Source organism: Aethalodelphis obliquidens, unplaced genomic scaffold (assembly GCF_003676395.1).
Source record: "Aethalodelphis obliquidens isolate GAN/ISIS:26980383/991018 unplaced genomic scaffold, ASM367639v1 scaffold14, whole genome shotgun sequence".
In the NCBI taxonomy this organism is placed as follows: Eukaryota; Metazoa; Chordata; class Mammalia; order Artiodactyla; family Delphinidae; genus Aethalodelphis; species Aethalodelphis obliquidens.
Genome location: NW_020837958.1, coordinates 16,560,722 through 16,573,331, shown reverse-complemented (window position 1 = coordinate 16,573,331; position 12,610 = coordinate 16,560,722). Strand labels below are relative to the sequence as shown.

The window sequence follows — 12,610 nt, the reverse complement described above, 5'->3', positions numbered from 1 at the left end:
CCGGTGCCCAACACTGTTGTTTCGTTGCTTGGCATCTTAGTTTTCATCTTCTCATTACCTTCTCTCTTAACGAAATCTCAGATTTAGAGGTTTTTTTTTTAACCTATCCCCCCACCCTCTCTACTCATCACCCCACCCCCCCTTGTTTTTGATTGGCAGTATCATCCAGATAAACAAAGTGCAGATGTACCAGCAGGAACAGTGGAGGAATGTATACAGAAGTTCATCGAAGTTGATCAGGCATGGAAAATTCTAGGGAATGAAGAAACAAAAAAAGAGTATGACCTGCAGCGGCGTGGTAGGTACTTGTGGTGAGGAGCCCCAGCACATTGGCAGCTCTGTGAAGCACAGTCTGCAGCCATTTCTGGGGGACACTTTTCAGCATTTGCACCAAGTTGTTATTGCCTCCTTTACTCCTTCCCTCCCGTCACTGTTTTTAATTATGCCCTATTCTTAGTAGTGATTACTATGTATCCATTGAGAAGTCAGCAAAACTACTAGGATGTGGCTTCTTGTGAAGCCATGAAAGCTACTTTTTATAACTAATGAAAAATGCTTAATTACACATTCCTAATTAATATGTTTTTTATGTTTAAAAACTTCTTTTTATTAAATTTAATTATGTACTGATTAAAATTTTCATTGAGTACTTTTAAGACTATATACTGTATAAATGACAATCTATAGGAAGATACTATAAAGGATAACATCTTAAAGCATTCTTTGCTGTCTCTGAACTTGTTTTAGGCTAGGTTTTCATGATTATCTCCTGGATAAACTATATTCTTTGTAAGATTGTTATAAATGATATCTTAGGAACGCACATTTCCTAAGCAATTTTAAAAGTCATTTCTTTTATGCATTTTAGAAAATAGCTTCTTAAAACAGTGACAAGCTCTTGTGAGAAAGAAAGGGACAAATGTAGGTCAGGTTTGTCACACATGGACTGCAGTTACGCGAAGTGATAGGCTGTCTTTCAGCCCTGGCCTTGGGATAGCAGTCCCTCAGCCTTCTATCTGAACCTTCAATATGCACCCTACATGATAATGGGGGGAGTCGATAATCAGCCACAGCCTGTGGGGAAAACACTCAATTGCACTCTGCCATAGCGCACCAGGCTCAGCATTGACTCACATGTGTTGATAAAAGCTCACTGTCTGTGTACTTGATTATTGAATCTCCTCCCATGCCCTGCACCAGTACACGATCAAACCTAACAAAATGATTGTAAGGCTCCTGCTACTAAGGTTATGAAAATTTGATTTGAGAAATAAGGCTTTATTTCTAAGATACAACATTATAGGTTAAAGCCAACAACATATATAGAATATCCATATCTGTTTTCAGAGGGAGTTGTATCAGTAAAATTAAGTCTTTCTTACAGTTAGTGTGTGATTCCTTTGTGGAAAGACTTCATAAGCAATTTGCTTATGTACTGGGGTATTAGTTTTTAATAGTCACTTTCATAATACTAATCATCTCTAAAGCCCTTCTACTTTTTTAAGACTGATGAACTTAACAGTACTTTTTAAAAAATGTTAAGAAACCAATAAATATAACTTTGCAGTGAATTTGGATTAATTTTCAAATATGGCTTGAATACTGGGTCCTCCTTCTATTTGGTGCATTTATATGCATCTTTCCAATGTTGTATTTCTTCTGTAAATTCTTGCACTTCCGGCAAAAGAATGTGGAGGTGGTTTCATTTGAGGATGAATTCTATCCATAGATACATCTTTCTGACCTTGCTTCACATGGTAAAATTTCTGTGAAAGTGTAGAAACTAATAAACATGGATGTGTTGTGTGTGAGAAGTTACCTATGTTTCTAAAGTGACCAAGTTCTACTGTAGATGACAGTCTCTCATGGTGCTTTGCACGTCTTTACCAGTGTTTATTCTGGGGTGCTGATTTGCTTAAGGTGAGGATAATCCACAAAACTGTATCTTAAGGAGTGTAGGGTGTGTACTTGCACTGTCGCTCTGCATTTTTGCCACTCCACAGCTTGGTACTATTAAGAACTTATCAGTGGGCTTCCCTGGTGGCGCAGTGGTTGGGAGTCCGCCTGCCGATGCAGGGGACACGGGTTCGTGCTCCGGTCCGGGAAGATCCCACATGCCGCGGGAGCGGCTGGGCCCGTGAGCCATGGCCGCTGAGCCTGCGCGTCCGGAGTCTGTGCTCCGCAACGGGAGAGGCCACAACAGTGAGAGGAAACCTACTGTCGGACAGAGAAAAGAGGTAGGGAGAGATCAGGAATCAAAAAATATTCTCCCTTGCTAGGGTATTGGGTGAGTAAGACCAGAAATGGGAGAAATAGGAAGCAGGGTTAAAAGTGAGCAGTAGAATTACATGAAGGAGGTTTAAGAGATGTTAGAAGAACAAATAACCAACATCTTCAAGCCTTTCTCATTGCCTTTGAGAAGTCTTTGGAAATGTGGATTTCTTTTGAGCTTTGAATCCTTGGTTTAGAGGTTTTAATGGAAGGAGCTCTAGCCTACTGCATCTCAGGAGATTCTTATAACTCATTGACGAGGTCACAACAAAGTTTAGACAAACCAAATACAGTGAGATTGGGCTTGATTCATGATTCCAATAAATAGGCAGATCTTCTGGGAATTTATATGATGTCTGTCTGCTTTGCATGTTTTTCAGGCGGGTGAGCTTTTCTAGAAGGACAGTAGAAATACAAATTTTCATGACATTTTAGTACCTCAGATCTAAGTACTAAATATTTCCTTCATTACCAGAGGCTCCAAATAGTGAGAATGCTTTGTTTCAGTTTTAAATTGAAATTGGCTTTCTGTTTAGATAAGGAATAGAAGTTTCTTATCCAGATACAACTTGCTGGTTTTAAGCCTTTCATACTAGAGCTATTTCAAAAATCTCATAATAAACCTGGTTTTGTATTGTCATTTCTCTTGATTACCGACATTAATTTTTACTTCTTTACCCATCTTCAATAAATAGCTCCTTGAAAGAAGGAAATGAACTTGAACTTCTAACACTGAGGATTTAGATTTGATAGAAGGAAAAACTTTGAGAGTGATAATTTGTTGAAGACCAGGATAGGTTACCAAGAGAGAGAGTTGTTATAACCAGGTCAAAGCACTCTTTTTTTCTGGGTCAACCCCTGGGGACATGGAAATAGCTTTGTTATACAGAACCCTTTTTGCATGTGGTGATAGTTCATTATAGAACTTTCTTTTCATGGTGTGTGCTTTAAATATGTTTGTTTCCTGCCCTGCATTAACGTATAGTATAAAATAAGTTTGCGTTCTGTATACTTGGAAAGGCGGCAGGAGATGTTTTATTGGCGGATGTTGAACACTTTCTCATATTTCACAGCTCAAAGTTGGTGCTCTTTTGTAAGGAAAGCCTCATAATATTACCTACAACCATTTATTTCTGTAAAAGATCGTTTAAAGGAGCCCTTGAAATCCATATTTTTTGCTTCACAAAAGAATTATCAAAAGCAATAGTCTAGGATAGGTGACCTAAAGTAAAGTACCTGTGTTTTTTCTCCCTCATTTACACTTCTGTATTCTTGGTTGACATTTTAGGGCAGTGTTGGCCAGGCTCATTAGAAAAGCAAACCTAATAAAAGAGTAGTAATATTCAGTTTCTAGATATTATGCATTTTGAAAGCAATGTTAACTAGTGAATTTAATCAGTAAGTTCCAGTTGGACATATTTACCTTATTGTTTGTAAGGGTGCTTCCAGACTGCTTCCCATGTTCCCTTGAAAGGCATGTAGTTTTTCAAGGTTAGGCTTTGCACTTCAGACAACCAGATGAACACTTTGGAAATTCTTTTTAGGATTTATAAAATGTTCATATGAATAATATCTATTGAATAGATTTTTGTGCCTTTATAATTCTTGTGGGGAGTTTTCTCATACATTAAGTGCATTTAAAAACATGTCAGAAGTATATCATGAAAAGAATAGGAATCGTGATTCAATAGCTTTGTAGTGTGAGTCATACAGATCTCTGATGTCTAGGTGGCTGTATGGAGTGACACAGCTTATGAGTTAGGTTACTTCACTGTGATCTGAAGAGGAACAGACCTTCAAATGAAGTCAGTCAAATTAAATTATGTTGTAAAAACATAAGTGGATTGTGTCTGGAGTCCTTGCTGGTATATTGTCTTATATTAAGATGTACCTTGTTTCTCTGTTAGTGAATTATTTTGGTGATGTGGCGCCTTCATGCTACACAATTGGCCAAGTGCTTGGATACCCAAGACAGCTGGGCTCTGAAGAGGCTTGAGCCAAACGTTGTAAAGTTAGTGTCTTTACTTAAAGCTAATCAGCTATACTCTCCTTACCTAGATACAAAAGGTCGTTTCAGTTGTTGTATTATACAGTTCACTCCATCCCTTTATTAGGATAAATATTTGAGAATGGGAGATAAATAAGTAAATCTTGGACCAGATGAGGAACGTACCTTAAAACCCCACCAACATTTATGTGTCAGAGAACTGAATCAACATGTAATTTCTTAAATTTAAAATAAAAGTACTTGTTGAAAAGCAAGTTAACACTAAAGACTGATTAACTCCATAAAAAGCGAATTAATACTTTTAAATGTAGGTAATATGAATTTGGGTTATCTGTTTCAAATAATGACTTAAGGCCAGTGGATGTTTGTGTAAATTATGTGCTAAAACTGACCCTTATAAAATACTTGTATTAGTCAGATTAGGGTTTCCATTTATGGTCATATCCGTTTTTCCATTTGATTTTAGGAATTTGAAAATTGGCCATAAAAATGTGCTTCAGGTAAAACTTGAAGATAAGCATCAGGGGGCATGTTTTTTTGGTGACTGTTTCTGGGAAAAGTAAGTATGTGAAATGATGCAGAAAATCCATCTAGACAGTTAGGGACTTGCATTTCTTCAGAGAGGGAAGATAATATAGATAAAACTTTCTGTGAGGGTCCTCTTGCTTCATCTTCTTTGTCATAAGAAGGTGACTGCTCGCATTATTTGTTACTTTTACTTGAATACAAATGACTGCTTTTGCAATGACAATGTATTTTAAGATCATTTCTCAATGATTTTGAATAAAAATTTGGCTAGTTTCAAATGCTATAGAAACCTACGGGCAAGATTATAGTTATAATCCTGTAATACTTGGACATAATTGGAAGTTTTGATTTAATAACAGAGAAAATGTAGGATTTTAGGAAGTTTGTGTCTCCATCTTTATCCTGTTGCCCAATTTCTACTCGGGTACTTGACCCGACTGAAATCAATGGGTTCAAAACCAAGACTGGGTCCACCTTTCTCATTGCTTGTTTTTAACCCTCAGACTTGAAATCTTTCTTTCATATTACACTCTGATTACTTCTGGTTTGCTCAATATATAGCCAATGAACTAAAAATGAGTGTTGGCATTTCTTCTTCAATGTGTTTTTTTTTTCCCTCTAAGTGATCTTTTTATTCTCACAGCTACCACAATAGACCATACCCAGATTATAACATAGACTCAGGTTACTTCCACAGCTGCTAGTTGGCCTTCTCCCATAGTCATTTACATTTTGATTGCTCTAGCTTTCTTTATTCTTACTCTTGTTTAAGAACTTATATAACTACCCACTCCCTGACACAACATTTACCCATTCACATGGAATTTAAATGCAACAGAAGCTCTTAAGTTTGTCCCTAATTACTTCTTCCAGCCTTATCACCAATCACAAACCTAATGTGAATCTTCTCCCCATTCATTTAGGGGTTCCCAAACACATCTGCTTATACTGTTTGTTGTTACTCAGAATACCCTTGCGTTCTGATTCTTCACAGCTTATTCTTTGTTCAAGTTCCAACTCTGGTCCTCCTAGCTCCACCCCCAACAAAAGAAAGCCTCCCCTGACTTTCTAATCTACTGTCATTACGTCTAACCTCTGAATTTAATCCATAAATTATTTTGATTTTTTCCCCCATCTTTCAGTTCTGTTTGATACTTTGGAAGGACTAAATAATAATATGGACTATGGCTTTGGTAATAATAGATCAATTTTAATGGGACTGACAATAGTAAAGTACATCAAACTTCTTAACCCTGTTACAAATCCAGACAAGGTGAAAGTTGCTGCCGTCCTACACTGTGGTACTCGAGGCTCCCCCCACTCCCCAACCATGCAATAATTGAGTCATTTTCCTGTGGTCTGTTATAGACAGGTCAACACAAACATTATGAGTTAATAACAACAGTTAAAATAGCTGCCATTTGTTGAGCACTAGAACTATGGCAATTGTCTTTTAATCATTGTTTAACAACCTTGTAAGGAAGATTTTAATATCTGTTTTCCAGAGAAGGAGTCTGAGGCCCAGAGGGTTTAAGTAATTTGACTAAGGGCACATAGCTAGTAATTGATAAGAGGGGAAACTCAAAGCCGTTCTCTGACTCTTAATCACTGTGCTAGGCTGCCAAGTTTTGAATAGGTGTGTACAACCTACTATTTTAGTTCCAGATAGTCAGGAATGAGGCATATTTGAGGGTCAGAGTGAGAGGCCAGGCTTACTTCTGCTACTGTGTTCTGCCTTTCTGCAGTGAAACATGAAATTCAATTTCCGGGTTTCATTTGGTACCTTTCATGAGCACTGGGTTTCTGTTCAGCTTATGAAAGAACCGTAGTTCTTCAAGTCCATAATTAAGCTCCAAGTTTGTAGTTTTTCTGCAGTATGGAAAGCCTTGCAGTTGTGACTCTTTAATTTCATCTGGGAAGGAATTATAGAGCTTTATGATTTAATGAATAGGTTTCAAGCTAAATGTTGCCTGATTCTGAATCTCTTATCAAGGTAGAGACTGTTCTAAGAACAGAGACTATTAAGGACAAGGAACTGATTTCCTTCAAGTTATTTCCTATATGAAAGACTTAATTATGTATACTGAAATGATTTTTAAGAAGGAGGTGATTGTTTAAAATTAAATTACATGGTTTTAAAGCAGCAAGATATAATTTAGACCTAAAGGAAAATACTGCGATTGCTTTTAACACACATAGATGACTTCTGTAAGTTTGAAATGAATTTTGTTTTAAATGGCATAAAAATAAATACAATGCACTAACTGCTAAATGAGAGCGTTCTGGGGACTTGATCACTTGAGTAACACACAACATTGCCACTCTTGAATAGTAGGGACAGAGTTGCAGATAGACTAGATCTTTTGGCCAGTAGTGGGTTGAATGAGACTTTTAGATATCCATAAAGAATAAAGTTTAATTCCTCTTCTTGGTAGCTTTTTGTTGCTGTTATTTATTTATTTTTACTTATTTATTTGAATTGTAGCTACAGTTAGAAAAGGTTTCCTGGGATTAGGAAGTGTAATTATATAGGCAGCAAACAAAGAGCTGTTTTAGAAATTTTACTGTCATTAGGAGGAAGTTTTAAAAGACTGGAATTCCATTGTCTGGTAAGAAGTAAGGAATATTTATTGATTCCCAAATGGAGCTGAAAAAAACCTTTCCTCTTTTAGAAAGTTGTGAATGACCCAGCGAGAGCTCTAGTAAGCTTTACTGAACCAAGCTGCTAATAGTTATTTAATGTTATTCTTCAGTGTGAAAGAATCTCCGTAGATTTTCCTTTTAATCTCTTTGAATTGCAGGCTCATAAACCTCTCTGATGAGTCCTGCCAGTGTTTTCTTAGATCCCACTGTTGAGACAATGGAGCCACAGAATTCTTTCACTTCTTGTTGTCAGACAAATCCAATAGAACACAAGGTCAGAAGGGCCTATACTTCTAAAGGTTGAAAGATTCTTTTTCAAGTAACCACATAAATTATTTGATTTTATCATTATATTGGTTGGGAATCTCTCTTTAACGATAGTGCATTGCTTTCTACATGTAAGTAAATCTGGAAGTTTTTCTTGTCTCCATATTTGCTTAAGCTTGTGAGCACAGTACAGGTTGTGCACAGACCTTAGCGTTCCTAGATATCTTAGAAAAAGCTGAACCCATTCACTTCAAAAGAATTAGGAATCATGTAGTGATATTGGACTCAAAATGGAGTTTACCAAATGCCAGGCAGTGCTCTTCTTTCCAAAGGGCAGTTTTTAGGTTTTTTAAAAAATTACTACCATTCTGTAGCTAAGATTCCAGATTTAAATCTTGGATCTGTTTATTTAATTAAATCACTTTCTAAGTCAGTTTCTGTTTTCTCATGATTTTTGGTAGTATCATATTAAGGAGGACTTTAAGATAGGGTTTACATTTTCAGATGCCTATTACAGTATTATAATGAGCAAAAATATTTATAATATGTAAAACTCAAAAGAAAACGAACTTATGTCTTTTACAGATGCAGTGCCTGATTAGTAGATAATAAAGCTAATTACAGGGTTCCTGTGCGTTACTTTAAGGACTAGGGAGGAATTAAGTTTTCTAATTATATCTACAGTGGTGGACAAGCAGAGATCATTGTTTAAAAAGAAAAAAAAGAAACATTAGTTTGTGCTCCTTCCTTGTAATGGTAGTGGGGGGCGGGGAGTTGCTGTTGCCCCATTCGCTGGACACCTGCCTCTCAACAAAAGATGGTGGTCTCCTCCCTGCCCCCCGCCCCCGCGCGTTTAGATTCACCTTTTCCTTGTGAGTACCCTCTCCGCTCATCATACAGTTCTCCAGGGATCCAATTTCCCCCTGACTTAATCACCCTCAGCCTTTTGCAGAAGTTGTTAGATTATGGTCCTTTCAGAGGATACACACTTTCTTATGGAGCTCTTTACTTCGTTCCCCTAACTTTTCTTTCCTTATTTCTATTTAAAAATATAGCCATTAGAGTTTCAACACTATACCTAAACCTTTTTATTGAAGTATAGCATACATACAGAGGAATGCACCAATCCTAAGTGTACAGCCTGACGGATTTTCACAGTAAACACACCCATCTAACTAACCAGCACCCCAGCAGGCCCCTGTAACTTTTTCCAGTCACTACTCACTCTCCCACGCCCAACATCACAGGATAGTTTTGCCTGTTACACTTCACATAATGGGGATATCATACAGTACGCAGGTGTCCTCCGCTTTTCAAAAATTTGCTTTACTCCACTTCGCTTTCATGAAAGACCTACATTAGTACCTGCTTTCACTTAATGGAAAGAAATCCTAAGTGGATGTTCACCTTTATGAAAAGAGGTGAAAAGTGAAAACAGTGTTCAGCATTTGCTTTGCGGAGAGCCCCAAGCGGCCAGAGTGGCACTGCCAATCTCTCTCCCTGGGAACTACATTCAGCATCAAGCCACCATAGCTTTGAACTGTGTCTGTGAGCATCTGTGCTTTATCTTGAATTATTTTGTGCATCCGTTAGCAAGATATGTCTTGAGGTAATTTCTTCTTTGCTTTACCTATTTTGCCTTACAAAAGGTTTCATAGGAAAGCTCTACTTTCAGATAGCAGGGGAAGCCTGTGTTCACTCTTGTGTCAGATACTGACTTTTTTTTTTTTTTATCCGGTACGCGGCCCTATCACCACTGTGGCCTCTCCCATTGCGGAGCACGGGCTCCGGATGCGCAGGCTCAGTGGCCATGGCTCACGGGCCCAGCCGCTCCGCGGCACGTGGGATCCTCCTGGACCGGCACGAACCCGTGTCCCCTGCATCGGCAGGCGGACTCTCAACCACTGCGCCACCAGGGAAGCCCAGATACTGACTTTTAAAACCAGAATCCCCACAAAACTTGGACTGTGTGCATGTAGTATTGAATAATCAGGTCAATATGTAGATGTTTAGATAGGCACAGAACAGGAGAAATTTTAATATACTCCTTTTAACTCTGACCTTGGGTAAAGTACTAACCATTTTTATGTTCTGTTTTCTTTCCCTTTTACCATGAGATATGGTCTAAACTGATCTTTCAGCTAAGAAGTAGTTAGCTACAATAAAGTTCCTGTACAGAAAGAGGAAAAAAAATAATAAAAATGTAAAAGCCACTTTTTGGAGTAGGTGGAATAATAGAAGGGGTTCCACATGAAATAGTAACTAGGGAGAATAACAATAGCTTCCTAGTAGAGAAGCAAAACAATACAAACCTGACTTGCTTGGCAGTTATATTTGCCAGTTATTTCTCATTAATTATTTTAAAATAAACATGGCATAATGGATACTTATGAATGGGTTGTCTTTTTTAACAATTAATGTATTACAGGCATAATGGATACTTATGAATGGGTTGTCTTTTTTAACAATTAATGTATTACAGGTGTCCAAGATACGTTAGATTAAGGTTTATTCATCTTGTCATTACCTCTGCCTTGTCTGATTTGCTCTGATTTCAAAATTACTTAAGATATCTGTAAGATACCCTGGAATGTATTTCCCCCAACCAAGCTCTATTAAGTGCCAATTACCCCCATTCTTCAATTCTAAAACAGTGTTTCATTTCTGCATTCAAGCAGATTATCTTGGTCCTTGAGTAAGAAATTGAAACATGCGATAAAAGTCCATGAGACTTTTAGATAGAATTTTTTTTAATTTGGAATACTGAATAATCTATAACCAAGTAAACTTTATATAGAATGTGGAAATTAAATTGTTTTGTTCAGAAACTACCTCGCGTACTGATACACTTTGCATAGGCTATTCAGTGGACACACAGAGATGGAAGAACCACCCCTGACCACTTCGCAGAAGTCTTTATCTTTGGGTTTTAGAACAGTTTAATAGACTTAGTACCCAGTAAATATGAAGTGATATAATATTTGACATACCTTAATAGAAAAGCATGGTGAGTTCAAAATATTGTATAATCTTTTCATCTATTTTAAAATTGTGTAACTCACCAATAAATTTTGAACAGGCAGTTATTAAATATAATTAAATCGCAGGCATTCACACAACGGAACAAAGGGAAGCATTCTCAGCAAGTGAACAAGAGACTAGTGAGACAGCTAAAGAAAATTTCATTGGGGTGGGGGGTGGATTTTAGTAGTTTCTTTTAAGCGTTGACTTCTAGAAGAACAATACAAGCATACAGGAAGTACAGCGTGCCTTTAAAAACAAAGACAAGTGATTCTCATATATAGTTGCTTTCTTTGTCCTACAGTACACTTGCTTTAAGTAAGAGTGCATGCTTATACTACCTAGACCATATTCCTACTAAATTTAGGTGGCATTCCCGGTTTCTTTGGACCTTCCCTCCGTAGGGAAAACTTTGGCCCAGGAAACAGCAGTGGAACATCAACACAGAAAGGTTGTGTTGCGTGGCTATTAAAATATTTTAAAATAATTATCCTTTAAGTTACCTATTACTCTGTTGTGAGGAATTAAAAATCAGATGACTAAAAGCCCCCTTAAATTTGGTTAGAGCCTTATTCTTTAAGGCACTTTTAGCCTGATCTCAGTTGATTGGAAGAACACCCCTGTATTAGTTTGCTCCGTCTGCCATAACAAAATGCCATAGACTGGGTGGTTTAAACAACAGAAATTTATTTCTCACAGTGCTGGAGGCTGAAAAATCCAAGATTGAGGGGCAAGTTGATGAGGATCCTGGTCAGGTCTCTTTCTGGCTTGCAAAGGACCACTTTCTTGCTGTGTCTTCATATGATACTTTCCTCTGTGCATGTGAGTGGGGAGAGACCTCTCTCTTTGTCCTCTTGTAAGGCCATCAATTCTATCAGATTAGGACCCCACTCTTATGACCTCATTTAACCTTAATTACCTTCTAAAAGGCTTATTTCCAAATACAGTATGTTGGGAGTTAGGGCTTCAACATAAGAATTTGGGAGGTGGGACATAATTCAGTCCAGAGTGACCCTTCTAAAGTAGATAATTTGATATACATAAGGTTAAAAAGCTAGTAAAATATTATAACTGAGGTTCAAATATAGTTATTTTTTACCTGACTCCACACTGTCTTTCTTAGTCACAAATATAGTAAGCTAAGTTTTTATATAATTAGAATTGTAGTGACCAGGCTGGACTTGCCTTCTTAGCATTCTTCATGGTTATGATTTAAGTATCAAAATTAAGTGTCTCATTCTGTATTTTACAGAAGATGATCTAAGAAATATGGGACCAGTAGATGCTCGAGTATATCTTGAAGAAATGTCTTGGAATGAAGGTTGGAATTATTTTTTTCTCTTGGTTACAATCAGGAAAAATATTAGGGACCTCCTATAAGAAAAAAGCCATAGGATGTTCGGAAATAACAGCTTGGCTTTCTATATATATGTGGGTGTTTTTGTTTGGAATCTTCTTATTTCATTCTAAACTTCAATTATTGATGTCCACTTATGTGACTCATTTCCAGTTATTTTCCTATCCTAATTAGATGTTAGGTACTTAAGATTTCATATGGTTTTCTTTTTTAAACTACTTTGATTTTTTGTTTACTCTCCATCTGTATAACAGGGAATATAGTCAAAGGAGATAATTTTTTCCATCCTATGTTGACACTTAAGATGAATTCCTATTAGAATATGTTTATTTTTGTTTCTTTATATGGAATGATAAATTGTCAGAGCAAGGATTTTAATGTTATACATGTTATACTCTTCTACTTGGAGCTTGATGTTTAACCTCCTTTTTTGATTGTGTCTTAAGTGGAAAAGAAAAATCTGTCACTCCCTTTCACCTACCATGAAGTCATATCTTTTTCCCCTTTCCTATTAA

General features: G+C 37.0%; 1 protein-coding gene across 4 annotated transcripts in view; it reads left to right on the top strand.

Moving 5' to 3' along the window:
- Positions 1-12,610, top strand: part of DNAJC24 (DnaJ heat shock protein family (Hsp40) member C24) — a 62,989-nt gene that overhangs the window by 45,203 nt on the left and 5,176 nt on the right. For 2 of the 4 annotated variants that reach the window (XM_027115119.1, XM_027115120.1), the window contains exons 3-4: positions 160-298; positions 11,991-12,059. In XM_027115119.1, the coding sequence (XP_026970920.1) occupies positions 160-298; positions 11,991-12,059 (208 nt within the window). Of the gene's footprint in view, positions 1-159; positions 299-11,437; positions 11,561-11,990; positions 12,060-12,610 lie in introns of all 4 variants that reach the window. The other 2 variants (XR_003434502.1, XM_027115121.1) reach the window with 2 other exon arrangements.